This window comes from Pholis gunnellus (genome assembly GCF_910591455.1).
Source record: "Pholis gunnellus genome assembly, chromosome: 10".
Taxonomy (NCBI): Eukaryota; Metazoa; Chordata; class Actinopteri; order Perciformes; family Pholidae; genus Pholis; species Pholis gunnellus.
Window position 1 is genome coordinate 10388754 of NC_136537.1, and position 22927 is coordinate 10411680.

The following is a 22927-nucleotide window of genomic DNA, read 5'->3' on the forward strand; positions in this document are numbered from 1 at the left end:
ATGGGACACAACCAGTCCTCAAACTTGTTCATTCCCTTTGGTTTGAAGAGAAGAGAGAAGAAACTAAAGTGCACCACAGAGGGTAAGTCAGGCTCTTTACTTATTCCACACTTTGACTCAATTTATATTTCACCTAAGGCTGTTCAACATGAGCCAAATTAAAAATGATAGAGAAAAAGTTCGGTTAGTCCGAGGGTGCATTTAGCTGACTAGCTAGCTATCAGAGCAACACTTGAGACATCACAGATATTCCTCCCTGAGATACTAAGAACATTAGCTTATTATTCGTCTATATACTCTAACCTCAGTAAAATATAATGCATGACACTATTATAATAATTGTCCGGCCTTTTTCAGACTAACTGTCGGCTGTATTTTAATACTTCCATCTCCTTGTTTTTAAAAAGGCCAGACAATGATTTGTGTTCACGTCTTATCACTGCAACTATCACATTATGTGCTTTGTACAATCGTTGTGACCACATTTTATTGCTCAAATATCTTACCCGGAACTAGTGTCCGAGCAGTCCTACCACATCTCATATTAATTAAACTTTAATATTTATTGTTTTAGACCGACAGGAAATGCCTTGTCACTCAGTCGTTGCTGTATTGAGCCCTGATTGGCTGAGAAAGGTTTACAGAGGCCTCTAGTGATGTCATAACTTTCCCAGACCCCCTGTTGGGTGGTGGGAAAAAGACAAAATGATTGGGAGAATAGAAAAGGAAGTCACTGGACAAGAACCAATTTAATCCAGAAGAAAAGAAACGATTTCAGTTGTTTTTCAGATGTTCCCTATCTGTTTCCTCTCTTCTACTCTTTTCAACGACATTGTCGTCACTGTTCACAAATAGGTTGCGTTATTATTTTTCTGACATTATAAACCACTTTTAGAAATCAACAGTGGTGGAGTGTGGGGGAAAAAAAAGCTGTTTTGTAGTCAGCATGAGCACTCTTCCTGTTTGAATCCTGTCATGTTCTTGTAACTACATGTGTATTATGTTCAGCACCAAACTAAACAACACATTAAACAGACAGTTTAGTTCCTCCAGGGAACATCTGTTTGTCTTGAGTACTTGAGTGTTTTTCACTCACTCTCTCTAAATGTTTTAAGTGTCCCGTGTACTGACATGTTGGAAGTCATTCTTCTCATACATACCAATGTGCAACACAAGGTGGCGCCACTATATCATACTGATGTTGTGGGGGAGGGCCACTAGGGAGCCCAGCATTCATGATCTGACTTTGGCAAGAAAAGGGATGAATTCACTGGATTATTGTAGCAAAGCCGAGCTAATCTTCCATCGTTCTGTTCTTCTGTATTAGATCACTGTACACTAACGCTAAAACCACTAAACATTGTTAAACATCCTCTGTCCAAAATATCAACAGTGTTACAAGACATGTTTCCTCTGTGGTTCAGTGGAAGTGGTCGCTTATGTCCTAGCAGCAGGTGTGTAATGTCTGATATCTGTTCCTATATCTGAAGCTATAAAGCAGGGCCTGTCTTTGGAGAGCGCTAGTGCTTATTGTATATGTTAGAGCACTCCCCACTTCCACCAGGAGACCTGATACCATCGGACAGAGGGAGTGTTTTGAAGGAGGATGAGAGTGGAGAACAGAGCTAGTGGTTGAGAAAGCAGAGTGTAGGCTTTCAGGTCAGCATTGATTTATTGCACAAGGATCCATCATGACGAGGGCGTCGTCTGCTGTTTTCAGATCACGTCCCCGCTAAGTTCATCTCAAGTTTCATGCTGCGTTAAGTATCTATACTGCACATCTGTGTGTCTGGAGAGTAAATTAAGGATGACCCCCGTTGTGAGTGTGAGTACGACCTCGGCCGTTGCTCTCACTTGTGATGAAGCTCTTGGGTGGCATAAGGAGAGGCAGTTAAACATTCAGCACCGTCTTAATTATTCAAGGCTGCTTGACTTTGTGCATATGTGTGTGTGTGTGTGTGTGTGTGTGAGAGTGTGTGTTTTTGTGGATGTGTGAAAGAGAGAGACAAAAGAGAATGAAAATGAGACGTTTTATTATCTGTAATATTCACTCGACATATATTCGTCACCTAATAATGATCTTTACTGATGGGGAGTCTGTCTGCAAGCGGCGGAGCAGTTTATACATTTTTAATGTTGATTTAAATGAGATGAACAGGTCATGGTAGTCGTTCAGATAGTTTTAGATATTGAGTAATTTCATCCTGTGTTAACTGCATTATTATTATTGTTAAAACCCTCACTTTTGGAGAAGCTGGAATCAGCCAATGTTTAGCATTTCAGCTTGATAAATGACTTAAAGCAGTTCTTCCCAAAGACTGAGTTGGGACCGCCAAATAACATAACAGAATTCCTTCCATAGTTTTTCCATTTAACATTTGTTTTTGCAGTACACCTTTGAGCCACACGAGGAGCCTGAACGTTTGTATTGTTGTGATAACTGCAGCCTCCTAATATGAAAGGCTAGCTTAAATTCTGTTTTTCTTACTGAAGAGAGGAAAAAAAACAAGAGCCTTATTTGGTCTAATTTATTAAGTATTTAATTTGCTTTTAATAGCATGCATTAATCGAAGTTTCATTCGAAATAGCTCTTCTTCTTTAACGGTCAATACTGAATTGGGTCACGATGGTTTGTCATCTTTAAAAAGTGAGCCCTCAGAAGAAAAGTTTGGGAAACACTAACTAAACACTAAACAATTAACCGATTACCAAAATGATAATTAATCACCATTGACTGACAATCTCAGCCCTTATTATTATTATTATTATTATTATTATTGGTCTCAGTATGGTTTACCTAAACCTAACCCTATATTCATCATAGCTTACAATGAAGTGCAAGCAAAGCCTCACATCTGTTTGCAGCTTAAAGGACCCCAGATCTCCCTTTATCTCAATCTCAGCTTCCTCCTCTGAAGTTCCAGTTCAATAATGTTTCCTCCCTGTTTTGTTTCTTGTCTTGTCTCCGGACTTCCAAGCAGGGGAGAGGGTTTTGGCATTCATAGAACTGTGAGCCGGATGCTCCCTAAATAAATAAATAAAATGTGTCCTAATGTGTGGAAGCACATGAAAATGCTGTCACAGAGACAGAAGAACAATTGCTGAAAAAAAGCATCATGTAAATGAGAACCATATTGTCTCTTTACCTTGTAAATGTGTCTTTGTGAAAAGTAAGAGTGTTTGAAAACAAGGTGGTCGTCGCTCTTCTGGAGCTCCCTCTTATATACCCCTGATTCAAACACAAAGAGAAGGCGAAGCTGTACTAGAAGTCACGATGGAATTTTGCCTCTGTGTTCTTGTTGTTAATAATCCTCTGGGATATTAGATACACTTTAGGAAAGGAAGTTCTCATATTTACAAGTTCCCAAAATAGCCTTGTCACCCAGCACTCTCAGTATATCAGTGTCCTACCCGAAGCGGGGGCCCCGCAGAAGTTTCCCACACGTGTCACAGGCCAATGTCATGACAAGAGGGCGAGGGAGAGAGGAAGAGGGCCAGGGAATGGGAAGGAGGCGCGATTAGCTTTAAGGAGAGGCAAAGAAAATAGTGAGTAAGATAAATAAGAACTCATGCTAGAAGGAGACAGGGGTTACGGTAAAGGGCGTGGATGGTGGTTGACTTCATGGCGGCGGAGGGACACGGAGAACAGGAAAAGGGGCACAGATGGGCGAAAGCACTCAGCAGTGTAAAAGTGCTAAAGGTGAACCGAGTGTCTGTGAAATTGACCCCGCTGTTTCCCCCTTCGAATGCAATGCGAGGGTTATGTAACAGGGTGTTTTATGGCCCCCACAGCTTCGTCTTTGATCCCATTGACGACGGAGTTCAGAGCTGTAATCCTTACCTGTTGCTCTCCCAGTTGTTTACCTGTTTGAACATATTGGCTGCATACTGTACATTGTAACATCTCAGAGTGTCCCGGACAAGATCAACTTACAGGGTTCCCATTGGCCCCTTCCCATGGCAGTTGTCTTTGATGTCTGGTATGCTGTCCGCCTAAGGAGTGAGCCTCTAGACAGCAGATAGTGCCCAATCCAACACATTGCTGGATTCTGACAGCACAGGAATTATCAGTTACAGTTGATGTCACTTACTGGCAAACCCCTCGTATAAGGCCTTAGATTAAAGTCAAAAATGTGTTTTGATTATTGTTCCTTCACTTATGTTTGACCTTCATAGTGAAGAGCGATGTAGAGTTGGACATTAGAAGGCTGTTTCCTCATCTGCTGAAGGGGGAAAGTTTAGCACAATCATTTTGTGACAACTAGTTTGGAAGCCAATCGTGGTCCAGGATGAAACTTACACAAACGTACACTGAAAACTGACTTTTCACTGAAGTAGGAGACATCTTGTGTCCTTTAAGACATTTTAACAAGATAATTGAACTTTGTTTTTGTGGAGAAACCATATTAGACACACAATTATTATTCCAAGCAGTTCATTGTATATGTATTAAAACATGTCTTGCAGGGATTCTCTAAGCAAAATCATAAAGGCATTGCATATGAACATCCATAACATAGGGATGGAATACAAGTTTTGGTTAGTTATTGTGTTAGATACATTAAAGGCATGTACGAGATTAGGAGCATGGTGACAGTCTCTACCTGAGGGGGAACCGGAGGATGGGTGTAACCTTCGTATGAGAGCAGTGCAGAGTGAGCTAGTCAGTGGGTCACGCTTACAGGCACGAACATGCACCAATGGAGAGGCTCGGATAACAGCATACATACAATTTTGTATACTCTACCTTTAAGATTTCATCTGTTTCTATGAAACACTTTAGTGTACTTAGAATGAATCAGACCAGCACTCTGTTCATCAGCCTCATCAATAATCTGTCTCACAGTCAGAGGGAGCCTGGTGATTTGCTGCTAATTTGTCTCTGCTCCCTGGTTCAGCTGCAGCCGCGGGGCTGCAAATCCGTCATGAAGAATAGCTGTTTCTCCCTGTACTCAATTTATTTTTCTTATTCATAGTCTGGAAATCTAATGATAAGACAGGAACACAGCTGATTTTCTCCCTATGTCTCCTCTTTTTCTGTACATTTCTTCTATTTGAACATCAGTTTTTACAAAAACAATTAAAAGATCAGGATGTAGAAGAAGGTAAGTGTTTTTACAGACCATTTTTATTTGACGTGAATATTTGAGATATAGAGAGAGGAAATGCACAAGATCTTATTTCATTTATAAATGACTGAAATATGATGGACTCACACAGATCGGCTTACATCTCCCTCTCATATTGTCAGAATTTGTGACGGTGTTCAGTGATCCTGAAGTGATACCTCAGCTGGGAAGAAGGAAGCCTTCATGTGCTCAGTGAAGGTCATCCGCCCAGAACAGAGTGGTAGCTAGCAGAGGAGTCAGCTTCAAGCTGCTCCATGGGAACCAGGGATGTATGGCAGCTGTTTCCCCGGAGACCTGGGACTAACATGACCTGCTCTCTAATTACCTACGCCCACCGGAGTCAGCAGCGAGGCGGGGAGCGTGCCTCGGCTCAAGACCATTAGCACAGAAACAACTAATATCTCTTTGACGTCTTGTTACTTTGTTCTAAATTATCTGGGAAAGAAAGATGCGTAAAGGCAAAAGGACAGCAGCGATGGACACGAGGGCTGGAAGGGAAACGACACGGGCACGTGGGAGGCAATGCTGCCATGAATGTAGATCTAAGCTGACAGGTACATTTGAAAATAAGTGCTGTTTTGCTGAGGACAGGTGGTAGAAGGACTGTGTCACCTGCACCGCATGAAGTGCTACACGAAGGGAGGCCACACTGCCCGCCTTCATTGAAGCCTATGCAAAGAGAGCTGAAGGCCTTGAAATCGCTCGTGACACCAAAAGAGCCAAACCTGCTGGTATACTGCTGCTGGTGGTTTGAATGTCTTTTATGACAGTTGACGTGACTCGTGCACCCAGAGCTTTGGAAAGAGAAGCTCGATTATCGCCCCCCAGAGTGTGAACTATATGTCCTTCATAACGTCGCAGTCCAGAGTCCAGTGGGGAACAACAACTGCTTTGAGTTGCAGCCACTGCTTTAGTTTGCACACAAGTTCGTTTGTATTGGATTTGGGGATCTGTTATTGGAGGCCTGCCATGATTAGAGTGCAGAGACTGTGATGACATCATGAAAAATAATAAGAATCTAACATCAGCCGCAAGGTGAAACCATAGGGGGTTACATTATTTTGATAATACTGAACGCTCAGACGCCAATACGTTTTGCATTGACGAGACTAACAAAGTAACTTCCATGACCTTTGACATGGGCAGACCACTACAGTTTGTCCAGTCTGATGTGTCTGCCTTCCATGGGAAATTTGGAGCTGGAAAGCCGGTTAATCTCCAGAAAGGGGCAGAAAAGGGGCAACTGGTAGAAAAACATTCAACAGGAAAGCTCAAGTAGCAGAAGGTTACCATACATTCAGCTCAGGTCTGTCTCACTGTCTCCAGCTACCAACTGCAGAGGAATGGAAAAAAGGTTTGGAAAGAAATATGCTATTATGTAATGCAGTACCTGGAGCTCTCTGTTATCCCTATATGCCCTTTCCTTTGGGACTGTGAGACAAAACGGGCACACACAAATGGTCAGTATGCGACGTGACAGCTGCTGGCTGTTGTTCTTGAACTTCTTTCACTTCGTGGAAACATTGGAATCTTTTCTCGAACCGAGCGAGACTTGAAACGAGCTTGCTGTTCAAAGTGGACTTCGATGTCTTTTTTAGCGTGCTGAGTGACTGCACAGGGTAATAATAGCAGAAGTATTTTGTGCCATAACCCCAGGGCCTTCAACGGGTCGCTGAGTGATTCACGGTCAAGGTCTGAAACCGCCATGGGGGGCCGGCTGTGTGTAAACATTTTGTTACCTCTAGCAACATGTTGGAAAGTCTCAAATCTGTCAATATTTGATTTTTGGAATAGTGCCAAATTGTGTTTTTGGTTTTGTTCGTGATAGTTATTTCATGATGACATTTGAGGTTTACAGAGGAAATTGTGTATGTTGGTTGAGTGTTTGCTGATCCTTAATTGCTTCTGTGTGTTTAGCGGTGTGGGGATTTAAAAAAACCTCACACTATAATACAGTACAGTGAAGACCGAAAACTCTGTTCCACTTTTCAGGAACATTATCTTCAATAGACTGCTGCCTTAGCTCTGGTGAGAAATGATCATCAACACATGAAAAGAGACTCATTAAAATGTTAAAATAGTTGTAGCTGAAAACCCCAAAACGGAGCTGCTCAGCAGTTCCCCAAAACCACTCCCATTTCGCTAATGAGATTTTGGATTCTTTTCTCCCGAATATTTGAGAGAGAAATTAGAGAGAGTTAGAATTTGGGACCCTGAAGGCAAATTCTGACAAGCCTTAAATTGCCTGGGAAGCGATTTCCTTTTGAACTGTGTCATAAATTCTAATGATGTTTAATTTTGATCCTCTTAACTATAGGTTCGTTGTTTAACGTATACCACAAGAATTCCCTGCTCCCCCCCCGTACGCCTGACAGGATTAATGTGAATATGGCAAGAGACTGTTTTTTTTTTTACAACATGCGGTGCAGCACTGAAATGCTGTGGGTCAACAACATCCATCCTTTTTAAAATATTATCCCACAAAACACACATTTGTATAGTTATACACACACCGACATGAAACTCCTTCCATATTTATCACACACCACTCTTTATTTAGCATTATATACCTCTTCTCTTTACAAGTCTTTAAAAAGCGAATACAAATATACAGCTTTAACTTGTAAATTTGAATGCTCGACCACAATGTCTATTTCTGGCGTGTGCCTGACCGGCCGTCTTGAGCGAGCCTGCTGCTGTTTGTTTGGAGTCATGTTAAAAATGACAAAGACCTTGACATAGACACCCGTAAGTCCTTCCTGTTCCTCTTTGGCCAGAGACTGGGCACCGCTCAGAGCTGTGCTTAACCCTCCGTCAACTGTACAATTCCATGAACTGTCTAGTCACTGATGAAAAGATGAAAGAAAAAGGAACACATGAGGATTGAATTCTTGTGTGGAACAATGTTTGTCCTTTTGGATCACAAGTGTGGAGATTGATTGCTCCACCTTGTAAAACAATAGACGACATTATCGATTATGCATCAGGGAATACCTTTATTTTGCCATAGTCTTATGCTGCGCTTGTATCTGAAGCCAGTGTGCAAAAGGCAAGAAGAAGTTGGCTATGTTGTTCTGGGCCAAAACCACTTCCTGCATCTCCTTCGGTGGTGCATCCGCTCTTCATCCCAGAGAAATCCCAGACAATAGAACAGATGGAGGAAGAACACTGTCCGTGCATCTGGTTAAATGGATTGAAAGGCCATTTTTAGCACGTCTCCCACTGACAGAGAGGCCTAAAACAACATTTTAGTGGAGACGTGCCACTATTTCATCTTTTGCTAGCACAAACTGAAATGTCTTTTCTTGATAGCAAAGGGCAAACATTGATTTACTGACATTTTAGTATACTCTGAAATGCTCAATTATAGCTGAAAAGACATTCAGGCAAAACATTTTTTCAATGCAGCCCCTTGACAGTTTCCATTGTGTTAGCATAGCAGGGGTCATTTAATGTGAGGGGCTGACATGTTACGTAATGTCATGATTTAGACTCCTTCAATGGAAAATGAATCGGGAAATTCCTCATATCACAGTCAATATCCGTGTCCGTTATCATTACCATTATTAACAACCTGCCTGCCAACAGGAAGAGCTGAATCAGTCCTATTCAAGAAGTGTAGACAGAACTCGTAAAACTAAATATGAATTGAGGAAAACTAATTCTTGAAGGATGATCAGAATCTGTAATCTTCACTTGTGCTTTTTGGGTGTTTGTGTGCAATAACTAAAGTAGAGTGTTGAATCATAAAAGTTCTTTATTGAGCTTGGAAACAATATTTTGCCTAAAATAATCGTCCACATACTGGATTCATCCCGACATTTAAACTGCATTTAAAGCGTCACAGCCTTCCTCAGCGGATGAAGTTTGCACTGTTGTACTGAGCAACCGATCTGCTGTTTCTCCATGACAACCAAGCACTGTGGAAGACCATGAGATGCGGTTGAAAGCTCAAGAAAAAGCTAGTAAGTGGACCTTGAGTTAATTTTTTCTTTTTGTCAGAAAATCTTTTTTTAAATGTATTAAATGTTGAAGAATGCTCTACGGTTAAGATATAGAAGAGGTATTGACATATACTTCAATAGACATACAGTATGTCTACACGTAGATCATTTATAATGTCTAATATTAGACATTTGTAATCAGTAATATTTTACTTTGTTTTCTCTGCACTGAAAAAACTTAAATTATGAAGAGCACATGGGTAAAAGGTTCTCCACCAATTGTCAATTATACTGCATTACTGTGCGGTGCTCATACCAGTGCCAGTGCTTTGCTTTCTCACTTTCCAGTGATTCCCTTCATGGTGGTGTTTTTAATTTAATAAAATCTGAAATTGCAGAAGTGAAACCGAGCATGCATGCATTTTGTCAGCTTAAGACTGCCACAGCACTCAGTGTCATGATCTGAGGATTTTACAAATGAGAACAATCTGTGAGGGCACCGAGCACATGGCAAGAACTCCCCCTTAAATGGCTCCAATTAGAGACAAATGCTGCACTGATGCTTTTGAACCTTTTTCAACTCAGTATGTTTCATCATCTATATACTATGGCAACATTTGACTTCGTTCTGTGCTTTTTAAAAAGCAGGTGCTTGACTCAAATGGCATCATGAAGAGACGCTGTTTAGGATTTAGCACATCTATTAACATAAATGGAATATGATATTCGTAGCTATGTTTTCAGTGGTGCATAATCACCTGATATTAGAATGAGACCTTCATATCTACATAGTGAGCAGGTTCTCTTCTCGCAGGACCGACGAATGAAACACAAGGTCTACAGAGGGCCTTTTTAGGGTACCTGAAGGCCACAGTGATTGTCCGACACGGTTGTTAACGGAGGATCGAGCGGAGGGGTATTCAGTTGGATGCGATCTGCAACTTCACCGCTAGATTCCACTAAATCCTACACGCTGCTCCTTTAAGAGTCAACCTAAAGAGAAGACAGGAGCACTTATTAAAAACAAATGTGAACGCGCTGTAGAAAACAGTGCTCAAACACAGAGAGGTGACCAGAAAAACATTGTTGTATGAATGTGGCTCATTGTGCTGGCCCATGTGTGTTTGATGGAGATGGTTGTGTTCACATTGAAGGTGGGTATGACTCACTTCATCCATTAGATCAGTGACTGGGGTTTGGACAGCAGCCCTCCCCTGATACTGAGACCACCGCGTACAAACTTTCCCAAACAGCCATCTGCTCAGCATTGCTACACTGCTTTTGAATCTTTAAAGATAATTAAAATACTGCAAATGTAACACTTTGCTGTCCAAGACCCAGTCACTGCGCTGCTCTGCATGGCAGCAGTCACACTGCTGTGGGCCAAGTTTCCTTGAGCAAACGAGGCATGTCTGCCCTCCTTCTCTGGAAATAACTTTATCCGCTGTAGGGGCCCTCATGAGATCGCTGCTTCACAGATGCTCCATACCCAAAAAGGGGACAGTATGCATTATGGTCCATTTTAGAGCAGAGCAACCCTGTTTGCATCCAGCTAAATAAAAATAGATGCAGCTTTCTGACAGTGTGTTGTACTGTATGTCCTTCACCTAGTTTTGTTGGTGTAAATCACCACTCTGGACCGATCAGTTTCATACTCACTAATCACACACAGGCTTGCCAGAATGTGTGGCTCTCTCCTGCAGTGGGAAGTTATGCATTGATTTTGTTACATGGGAGTTCAAACCAAAAGTGTGGGCTCTTTCTCAGTTGGTCTCCGCAAACATCTTCCAGAGGCGTCTCTGCCTCTGTCATGCTGTCATGCAATCAGACTGACAAATCTGTGTTAACAGTGTCCAGGGGTCAGGGCTCAGGGGGATGCTGGGTTGTGATTTAGAGTTAGGCTGAGTATGAAGCAGTCCACCGACACGCTCTCTAAATTACTGCGTGTTGTTTAACATTCTACTGTCTGACTGCACTCAGTGAGTTCTGACTGCATATCAGAGTGGTATAAGTGTATCAAGGGTGCATGCTTTTCATAGTTCATCTTTGAGTGTTGTTGAATATACCATTGTTGAAGCCATTGTGTGTGCCACATTATCTATTTAATTTCTTTGCATTTTCTTAAAAGTACACATGTTTCTACTGCAGTCCAGAAGGGACAAACCAAGCACTGGCTCTAGATTCACCATTCGCTTTACACATTTTCTCGTAGGGCATCACATTTGTCCTACTTCCTTGGCACACGGGAAGAAGTTTCAGTCGGTTGCAATCTGCATCATCACTGCTAGATGCTGCCAAATCCCCCTCACTGCACCTTTACACCGAAAACAAAAACAAACAAGAAAACACAGAAGAGCCGGTAATCTTACATGAATAGTCTGACATCTGAGAGTGGTATCAGTTTTGCATGGTAAACTTGCAGTATGATGCAACATCCGGCAGCCAGTACAAAGACTGAAAACAGCCTGGCTGTGTCCAAAGGTAACAGAATATGCATGCTGTGGCTTCCTCTAAAGCTCACTGATTAACACGTTTTATCTTTGTGATTTAATCCCAGTCTTGTTGTTACTAAGAGGTTGCCGGTTGTCTGTGCCCTCCAAAACCATTATGCTGACAAATTTGATGTTTATGATGTGACAACTCAATGATTACGGTTTGGCTATAGGTTTAGGCACAGCAGCAACAATCATGGTTTTGGTTCATTTAAGGACTTTCTTAAGGTTACGGGAGCTTCATCGTGGAGCTTTATGGTTTCGTAAATAATGGTGGTCATGCATTTAAAAATAATTACAACATTGACTGTCGTTTGGAAACGGGAAACGAAAAGCACTCTCCCGTGTTTAAAATCAGATGTTTTGTTTGTATCTGAAAATTGTTGATAATTATTGATCATTTCGACACGCCGACGTGCTGACACACTTGAATAAGCGTATTTCCCAAAATGTCCAACTATTCCTTGAACATTTCTCTGTGCTTTTTAACATTTCTGCAAACATTCAACAGTGGCTTGATTTGTGCTGAATATCTCAAACATACAGCTCCTTCCCTTTGAAATAGATTCAGCCCAGCAATCATTATGCATTCATTAACACCCCATAGTCTGCATTCAGGCAGTAAAGCAAGCATTACGGGAAGTAGCACTTGTTCCTGCAGCTCTGCTGTGTTTACAGGGAAAGCTTGATTGCAGACTCCATCGCAGCCTCATATTCACTTCCTGTGTTAATCCCCTTTGCTGTAGCAGATCTTTCTTTTGAGGCGACTGCGAGGGCGTGGGGGGGGATTTCACTTCTGCTTTGCTTCACCCCAAACACCATTCACCCAAGGCTCATATAAAGAGCCACCATATCCTGCTTAAACAAACAGCATTGAGGACGTAGAAACAAATGCTTTTGTCTTTGAGTTATATTTAGTTGCTGCCTGCCTTCACCCAAACGCCGTCTCTCACGAGACGTGTTTGCCCTCAAACTGAGGTAGATCATGTATGACCGTGTTGGCCGCTGCAGAGGCCCTTTTCCTCTGTGTGTGATATGGATCACGTCTGTGTAGTCAACCTGCATACACAAAGCAGAAAGTAAATTCCTTCTCTGCTATACGTTTTCCAATTAGTCACAATATGAACAACATAGCTGCTGCCCCAGGCCTCTCCAATTCACCTCTATTACGGTTAGATACGCTGTCCTGTCACTCGCTTCACTGGCCTATAAACCCTGCAGGCCATGGCTCCTCAGAGAGTGGTGTAGTCCAGAAGACAGGAAACAGCTTGAGAGGAGCCCAGCAGTCAAGGCTGTGGGAGGGCAGAGGATAGTGTGGGAAATAAGAGGATTTCCTCATATGGTGCTTTGACTTTTATTAAAAGTGCGCAATCCATGTCTGCGTGTCCAACATATGAATAGCCGGTTAATTAATGTCTGATAACCCGCCGTGATGGTCTGTGGGATCTGTGATTGAATCATCTGACGGAAAGGATCAATAGTTAAATCTCTTCTGGAGTCAGATCAGTTTAACCTCTTCAGGGTGTAAAAAGCAAAATGTTTTTTTTTTTACATGATCAATGATCTTGTAATCATTTCTAATCTTATCAAAGTTTGCACCATGCGGTCTGCATGGCCCTCTATGTACCTATACTGACAAACCCTCTTCCTTTAGACTACACATCCTCAAGCGTGATGTTTGTCCTATAGGCTACACACTCATTAGGCTTCATCACAGTGCTTTGAGTGAATAATTAAATGAATTATTCAGAGGCTCTGCTCTTGAGGGGGATCTCTGCTTACTGTGTCTTTAAAGTCGTGCAGAGGGGAGCTCCACTAAAGAAAGGAGGGGGCTGCTGTGCACCAGTCGGAGGTGTCAGCCTGTCGCAGCGGCTTGGGGCTGACATTAAGAAGAGCGCGTCCATGCTTCAGCGCGGAGATCCGTCGCAATTCGAAGGTGCTGATACTTCGACCGAACTGGCTCCAGGCAAGATACTCATCAGACCGAGGATACATGGATGGACAGAGACATAGTGCAATCGGAATTAACTTGTCAGCCGGTGCGAGGAATCTCTGGATGTAATGGGGAATACGACACCCAAACCTTTAATAGGTGAGACTTGTTATCATTGTGTCAATTCACGAGGCTTGCAATGCGCTCACACGAAGCGGCGTCTGCGCGAAAAACCGCTTGGTAGCCAGAGACACACATGGCTGGTCCGGACGCGCTTCCCATCACGGGGAGTTGTGCTCGATTCCCTGGGAGCGAGTCCACAACAAGCGCTCTCTGAAAATGCACTTTTTACTCATTAGGTATAGAATTGTAGCTATTCGTGATAATGAATATAGCTGGGAATTAAAAACAGAGAAGGCAAATGTAGGGCGACAATTATGACCATCATCACCTAAAGTCGTTCATATTTCAGTAAAGCTCCTTTGTTACTATTGTCAGAGATCCATCATCATCAACACATTAGTTTGGTTTTTGAGAATTGATATTGAGTATTGTTTTAGCAGTACAATGCTACTCCTAAATGCATCCCTGATGGTAACAAATTACCATTTTTTTAATTAAAAAAATAAACCGCAGCCTGTGCATTCAGTTCCTGCTTTTTGCACAATCAGATTGTTTCTGTTACAGTAAATGTATATTTCATATAATATATATTATACAATATATATTATGATTTATTATTGTGTCGCCTGTTTTTTTTCTGTACAACATTGTTTCATACATGGATAGATAGAGCAGGCTGATTAATTAATCCCAATGGGAAATTGCAGCATTACAGCAGCAAAGTCACATGAATCACATAAGAAACATGGAATCTTAACTAGAAACTGATCAAACACTACGATACCATTCTTTAATACATATTCTATATTCTGCAGTTTTCCTGAGTAATTATTCCTGCATGTGAAGTGATCTTCAGCAAAAAGTTTTTGCATAAAGCTGTGATTGTGAGCTCTCAGAATATCACGTTGTCATGACACCTACAGCACATTACTTGACAATCAGTTCCCCATTTCACTTTGATTTAATGTCTGTCACACTCCCACGCCCCCCAACAGACCCACTCAGTGGCTGGATGATGTGGTTGCTGCCACCAGAGCCAGCTGACGTAGGGTTTGGACTGAGAACAGTATAGTCACAGAGGAGCAGGCGCAGCGTGGGTCCTTGCTTGCACTGTATATGGTTTCGATTAACATGGAATTAATAGAATATCTGCGTTTACTGGGTCTGTTAGAGATGTGCACAATACATCAGACAGTGGGTTTTCATATAGGTTCATCTCAAACAGCATATCATTTTGCAGGCTTATGTGTGATGAAGAAGTCATCAGCTGTGAAAAGAGGATCAAGTGATGTCACCGAGGCGTTTTTTTCCCCCCAAGAAATTCATGTTTTATGATTTCTAGAAGCAAAACAGACCCTAAAATCCATAGAAGCTCATGTCTTGCTCACTGAATGAGTTTACCCATACAGCCTAGAGATATGAGGGAATAAATAGACTCATCATCAAAGATAAAGTCTGACGGATGCACATAATCAGTTTCACATTTCAAAAAGCCTTCCTTGCACGGCATGTGCCTTGTGCAGTCTTATGATTGCATTTATTTGCGCTTTTTCTTTCATCAGGAGAGACCGTTCCCATAATGCTCAATCGAACATCAAATGGTAGCAGAAATATGCTGGTTGTGAGACTTGAGACTGAGCTTTGCATGATGACCACATTTCTGATCCTGAACCGGTCTCTGTGTCATTTCAGTCACTTTCCAGTCCTAACTTCAAAGATGTGTTTCAGACTGTCTCCTATCTCTTGCTGTTCTTATGAATTTGGTCCATCATGCAAGCATCACATTGCTGTTGGCAGGAGGCCTGAGTAGTCATCTACCTCTGGCATCAACTTAGCTCAAACCCAAGCTCATGTATTCCCTTTACATTCAAGTCACAGAGCTAAGCGACTGATTTTCCGAAAAAATAATCTTCCAGAAAGTTGTTTCATAACGCTTACAGCTTTTCTGATGGTACCTCCAGAATCATCAAAGACTCTTCCAACCATCTGGTCTGAGCTGCAATAAAAAAAGTATTAACCTTAAACTATATTTCCTATCCAGGAAGCTGGAAATGACCTGTTCCCGCTCTCTGTTTGTGCCACAACTGATTTTTTAGTTGGAAGACTTATTTAGCTTTAATCAATTAGAAAGCTAAATTATTTAAAATGCTCTGTAAAGTTTTTTCTGTAAACAAACTAAACGTTTACATTCGTGTTATTGTGTGTAATCTTGCATTTCTTTCCCCATATAACATAAGCATATTTTGCGGGCCAATCATCCATGTTTAGTTGCCAGTTGTCTCCTTCTTCCCTGCCTTTATTGACACATTGCTGCATTTACCACATTACCACCGCCATGGTGTTAAACCATTGGCAGGGCTGCACGTTGCATATGCGCGTGCGTCCTCCTGTGCGCGCACCAGGCAAACAAAATGGGGACCCACTTAATTAAAAAAATAGTTCCACGGCGCTGCTAGAGGTCAAAACCTCTGCAAGTTTGTTTTACATTGTACAAACAAGCAAAGACAAACAAGACGTTTTGGGGCTAAAATCTGTTTATGTTGTGCTTTTTTTAAAACCAGAAAGTAAAAAGAGCTTTTTCACAGCAGAAGTAGTTGGGCTACTCCTCAGTACATGACCTGGTGGGCTATGCCTTTCATCTAATAATGGAAAACAAGTCTCTATAACAGTCTTCACTGTAGATCCTTTAACTGCTGAGTCCCAGTGCGTCCTTCTGTCAGCTGAGCCTGATGCCTGTCGGCTGATCCTCAACTTGTTTTTCCTCCATCATCTTTACCTAAAGTATTAGTATTGCACGCCCCCAAAAGGCAAATTCCAAGAAGTAGAAAGGAGAGGGGCACCCGCACATCATTTGAGATGTTACAGATGTTCTTCCTGCTGCTTCAGAGTTTAGAATATAATCAGTGATAATGTCTAATTTAGGAAATGTACTGTGGAACATTTCACTGAGTTATTGTCTTTACACCAGATCACAGTGAATTTGAAAGAGAAATGTAATCACTCTGTGGCCCTGGAGGCGAGTAGAAACAACGCCTCCCTTTGAATATCACTCTTTACCATAAACACCCATCTCCAACCCTCATTTGATTTAATGCAAAACCCAAACAGTCTTTTTTTAAGCAAATGTCCACTTTGTCTCGTTTGATTTCTGATCCTTGTTCATTTGTTTCGTGATGCCTCATGAGAAATTCTTCTCCCTAGTGGGACGTAGACTCCTGTGAAGATGAGATCGAAGATTAAGCCTTTCATTTTGGGTGTTTCTTTACTGACTCCGCGCTGTGTGATTCATTCTACTTCTGAAGATAACTGTGGAGGAATGAAAGGGGCTATTCAGGGTTTTGTTTATGCTGTAGGCCAAGGGTGTGTGTAGCCCATAAATAAGAGGAAGGCTTATCACAACTGCTGTCGACTTTCTGTTGGTTTTCGTTGTTTTTATGTTGTCTCTCTACTGTGATGCTATTAATAATAGCACGGCTTAAATATATGAGGATTTTACATAAGCCAAATATCCCTTTTATGTTTCCCACTGATGTATGCTCATGGGGGTTTGTCTAAATTTACCTTGTGTTATTTCCGTAGTATAAATGTCCCATATGGATGTGGTAAGAAGACTGATTTGGGACAGTTGTAAATGTGGGTTACATACTAAAAGAGACTGTTTAATGTACTTGTTGAGAGAAGCAGAGAGGCTTTATGGTGTCAGCGCTGGAAAGGAAGTGCGTGAGACTGTGGGCTCTTTTACATAACTGGCCTCTAAACCAACTGCCATGGACCACTTGCAAACAAGTTATTTTGCGCTGATTTGTTCATCTCTTTTTCCAGCTGCTGTTGTCACTAGCATTCCTGTTTTGACCTCGTCTGAGTCGCACAAAAGCAGACCTGCTGTTCACATACCACGCTGCTGTCTGATTTGGTTGATCAGGTTGAATCATTGACGGCTTTCTTTTCTCTCACTGCACCCCTGATATTTTGGTGCCCGCAGATGCAACTCTGCAACCCCGTCCGGTGGCCAGCAGGCAGTACTACAATCTCCCGAACAATGGGGCCGGAGTGGAGAGAAGAACGTCTGCTGCTCCGGTCAGCATCAACACGGAGTCACCTCGCTTTCACCCCCACGCCAAAGGCAAGAACATCAGGCTGGATGGGCAGCTTCGCCGTGCCACACGCAAGAACAGCTTCTGTAACGGCATCACTTTCAGCCACAGGCCTGTCCACCTCTATGAGAAGGTTTGTTTTCAACTCTGTAATACTCGCTCTTTTAAATGCTAAGGATGAAAAGAATAAAAGTTACATTCTGATGAACATTTATTCAGGTGCGTCTTCGCCTGAGTGGTGTGCACACTGGCTGGAGTGGAGCTCTACGCTTTGGTTTCACCAGTTTGGACCCCAGCGAATTGGTCGCTACAGACATCCCCAAGTACGCTTGTCCAGACCTGGTGACACGGCCCGGCTACTGGGCCAAAGCTCTGCCCGAGAGACTGGCCTTGAGGGACAACGTGTTGTCGTTCTGGGCTGACCGCCATGGAAGAGTTTTCTACAGCATCAACGAAGGAGAGCCCATCCTCTTCCACTGTGGGCTCAGCATCGGCTGTCCACTCTGGGCCATCATAGATATCTATGGTATCACTCAGGAGGTCACACTGCTTGGTACGCACTTTGTTATGTTGTTTACTTGCTCTGCGAAATGACTTATTGTTTTTGTCATGACTGCAGCCGAGAGAGGCGAGCAGAAGCTGACTCATTTTCAAAAGAGAAGTGAGAGGAACACATTTCACAACTGACTGGTCATGAATCTGTACACAATCCATCATTACAATTCATATAAATCTAATATATATGTTTTACTATAAACAGAGTCAGCTAAAAAGCCTGAAAAAAAAACAAAAAAACTCAGGAACCTATTTTTACAGTGTCAACAGATTTACGGCTAATTTAAGCAGCTTTGACATGAAGCTCTGCAGCAGTAGAGGCCAATGATATAGTAGGAGTAAGTAGTAAGGCCTGGGGTGGCTCAATGATATGCTATCTGTGACTAAACTTGTTTGTCTGGAAAACCAGAACCAGAACATAGATAAACAGGATGTGGACCACAGACCACCTCAATCCACCCTGAACATCTCACTCCTAACCGCTCTCCACTCTCTTACTATCACATTCCCTTCACTTTGTCACTTTTTCTTCCTTCCCTTCCATCACCCTCTCCCCTGTGGTTCCCTCTCGTACTCACTGGGTGTGTTTATCTTCAGTCTGACAAGCGCTATGGCCATGTTTGGTCAAAGGCGGCAGATCCCAGGAGCTTTGGAGGGGCCAGTGCACTCAACTGCTCCAGCATCACTAGAAATAGTAATAAAGGAATGCATCATAAGTCAAAGGGGAACTACTAGCGCCATACTTCCTCCGCTGTACTATGAGCTCTGTGCATAAAGCGTGGAGGTCTAGAGAGCTCATGTTAAGGAAGAAAGGGAAGTATTTGTTAGTTACTGTCAAATAGACTGCAGGCCAACACAGCTTACTAAAAACTACTTCTAAATAACAAACATCACAGTTTTCTCATGTTTTATGGATTATTAGTCAATTGGGAAAAGAGCAGAAGTAAATTATTCATTAGGTGCAGTCTGTGATATGCCTATAAAAACAAAAGTGCTCATAGAGCAAAAGCAGACATCAGTTGTAGACATGTAGATAGCATCTCCAGCTTTTACTCAGGCATCATAAAAGAAAAAAGCACTCAGTTTCCTGAGCTTTCTTGGGACAGATCATATGTCACAAAGTTGTTTGTTCATATTCTCCACCACAGAAAGCACGTTTGCTGAGAGTGTGGGATCCAGCTGCCTGAGTGCGGCCCGTCTGAGTGCCTATCTGCCCCAGAGTAGCCACGACTCAGCCAATTACAGCAACAATCAACTGGAGAACAACCAGGCTGCTGCTGCCAAGATGGCCAACCTCCAGATCAATAACTACACACAGCTCATCCCCTGCTGCTCCTCCACCTCTTCCTCCTCCACACTGTCCTCATCTGCCTCCACTGGATTCAGCACCCCGAGGGTGGTCCGGGGTCTTCCTTCTCCGCTGGACAATGACTTGCACTTTCACCCCGTCCGTGGCTCCGACGTAATACTCTCTGCAGACCGCTCGGCCGCCTGCATCCACTTTCTGGACAGCAGTCGGACTCTGGTATTCAGTGACCGGCCGCTGCACGTAGGTGAGACTTTGTACGTGGAAGTCGGCCACCTGGGCCTACCCTACTTTGGGGCGCTGTTGTTTGGTTTAACATCCTGTGACCCGGCTAGTCTCCACGCCGGGGACTTACCGGCAGACCCTGAAGTTCTCCTGGACCGTAAAGAGTATTGGGTAGTGCATCGGGGCTTCCCCATGCCTTGCTCTGGAGACGTGCTCAGCTTCAGCCTGCTGCCCAGCGGAGAGGTGCACCACGGGGTGAACGGAGTGGGACGTGGCAGGCTGCTCTGTGTGGACTCCTCTCAGGTCCTGTGGGCCTTTTTCAGCCTGCACGGGGCTGTCAACAGACTCAGGATACTAGGTAAGCTGAGTGCATTTACAGCAACACAGAGAGTGGATATCATGAATCTAAACCATAAATATTCCTATTTGGTCTATTATTGTATTTATGAGGTGATGTGCCAAAAGGAATACTTGAAGCAAAAGTTTGACACAAGGCCTTATTTGCCTTAATATGTGCTAATTTGCATTGAACAGTGCATGAAAAATAATCGTTTTGCCTGATGTCTCGCCTTAATGGACAGAAATGAGAGTGGTAACAACGTTTGGAATCAGCTCTCTGCAAGAAAGCATATTTCCCAGGATGTCTAACTTTTCCTGTTATATTGAAACGATAAAAAACCCAAAAGGACATTCAATTATCATCAGTCTATTATTGAGTCTAGGGAGCCCCTAGAGTTATTTTCTCCCAGACTAAAGGAATGCATTTGAGCAGCGTGCGCCTGTTCAGTTTAGAGCTGTGACCTATCGGTCTTAAAGTCCCACTACACCCACATAAACTTCCATCAGCTCAATATTATCAACAAACGGAAACTAAAAGAAAATCACTCTATGAAACTTAGAAACACAAATATGCACATCTAATCAGACTGGTAAGGGTCGGTCTGTGTAAAGCCTTACAGTTCAGCGTTGCACTCAAACAGTTCAAGGTCTCTGTATTGGAATGATATCGACGACAGTTAAATATACACTTTGTCTGAAAGGCACCTTTTAAAGGCTTTACATGAATGTAATTATCTGGGTTTTGTTCATTTGTGTTTATGTTTGTGACACAGGAACTCTGCAGTCCAGTCCTCCCTCCACATCTCCCAGCACTTCTCAGAGCAGCAGTCCAGACGACAGTGACTCAGACCTGGCGTTCAGTGTCAACAGATCGTCCTCTGCCTCTGAATCCTCTCTGGGTAGGTTCCCACACGTTGACAGCAGGTCTTCGGTGTATGTACAAACCGCACAAGGTCACAGCAGGAAGGCGGTTATGGTTTAGAGGGAAAGACATTTTGTTTCACTTTTGAAGTGGCAACAACGGATCTCCGTTCTTATATGACATTGTCACATTGTTGGAGGTATACCTCGATGATCGGGTACATATTAGAGCTGCAAAGTTTGGTTGAGCAAGCCTCTAAAATGTGAACATTTGCTGCTTTTCCTTGTCGTAACGTTATTGAATACTTTTGGGCCGTGGGGTGCACATGAGCGACGTCAACTTTGACTCTCGGAAATTGTGATGTTACATATATTAATCAGGAACTTAATCAGCAGATTAATTCATTATGCTAATCAAGATTAATATTGTTGCAGCCCTAACACATACTGCTTTTTACTGCTTTTTAAAAGCAGTATGTGTTAGGGCTGATCAGCTTAGATCAGATTAGATTTTGACATGGAAATTAGGATTTGTCATGGATCATAACACATAAAAATAAAAAACACGCTCAAAAACACAGACAAAGAATACAGAATAGAATATATAAAAGCAACACTATTGAAGATCTGAACCTGGCATACTCTTCCCAACAACAACGAACAGAACAACACAATTACCTGTGTACATGCATCCACGTCTGCTCCATTGCCAACACAAGTGTTTTCTTTCTTCTCATCCAGTGACTGCTCCCAGCTCCCCTCTCAGTCCCCCGGTCTCTCCCACTCTCACCGCCTCAGAGCTGCCCTCTGCCGGTAAAACCGGAGAATGCACCATTTGCTTCGACCAGGACGTGGACACGGTCATCTACACCTGTGGACACATGTGTCTGTGCAATGACTGTGGGCTTAAGCTGAAGAGACAGATCAATGCGTGCTGTCCGATATGCAGGAGGCCTATCAAAGATGTAATCAAAACGTATCGGCCGTGAACGTCCAGATGATGAAACAAACAGGTGACGTGACTTTCCCTGCTGGATGCCACCTGCGTCCCCTTCTCAGGCTTGGTTGGACACGGATCTTGGTTCCCAATCGGAGATTAGCCACACCAGAACATTATTGTGCCTATATTTCCCTTTTATATGCTCATTTCTGGAGATGCTCTCCATATGTAGAGCTATGATGGAGCTCATCTTATTACATGGACTGATGCAGGAGCTCCTTTGTTTTGTCTGAAAAAGAAGAGCTGTCTCATGTGCTCCTGTTTTGTATTTTCAATGTGATGTCTCTTACATCACATGTATTTGCTGAATATCCTGCTGTCAATATTTTGTCCTTAACCCCATTGTCCTAAATGTGTGTGTGCTTCAGCAGAATATGTGGACCGTAGTCTATGACTTCTAGTGCCTTAGGTTTTTGTCACATAGTGTGTCCAAGTAATCATGCTAATAATCCTAGCCATATTTTCAATGTACAGTAACGAAAGCTTGTGGTGAAAAAGACACACAGATACAGAATTCATGTAATAAAAGGTGTAATGGTAAGTGGAAAGATGTAAGTGTATGGTAAATGTGTTCAGTGGCTTGCTTTAAGAAAAGTAGGTTTGAAAAGTACAAAATGAAGTATCTGGATTTGCACTTTGAGAGATTAATAAACGTGGACTAAGTATGATTAAAATGTGTGTAGTTTAATTAATAAGACTTCATTTAATAACATTCTAAGGACCAGTGAGTAGGCGTTAGTGGCGTCTAGTGGTGAGGTTGAAGATTCCAACAAACTTACTACCCCTGTGCTCACCTCTCCTTTTCCAAGAGTGTCGGAGAGGCCAACGTAACAATGTGAAAGACTCATCTAGAGTCAGTTTGGTTTGTCCACTCTAGGCTACTGTACATGATGGACTGCATGACTGGCTCCCTATGAAGGTCTCAT

At 42.6% G+C, this 22927-nt stretch overlaps 1 protein-coding gene across 2 annotated transcripts; it reads left to right on the top strand.

The window, feature by feature from the left end:
* On the top strand, positions 1-22641 carry neurl1b (neuralized E3 ubiquitin protein ligase 1B; the record flags this gene model as incomplete). 2 transcript variants are annotated; one of them, XM_079168036.1, is made up of 6 exons in its annotated part: positions 1-82; positions 17604-17848; positions 17935-18268; positions 19419-20159; positions 20914-21039; positions 21743-22641. In XM_079168036.1, the coding sequence occupies 6 exons, from the start codon at positions 1-3 to the stop codon at positions 21988-21990; spliced, it is 1776 nt and encodes a 591-aa protein (XP_079024162.1). In that variant the 3' UTR covers positions 21991-22641. The 2 variants fall into 2 exon arrangements, with proteins under 2 accessions (XP_079024162.1, XP_079024163.1); XM_079168037.1 differs by lacking the exon at positions 1-82 and adding an exon at positions 13570-13657.
* Positions 22642-22927: the final 286 nt, after the last annotated feature.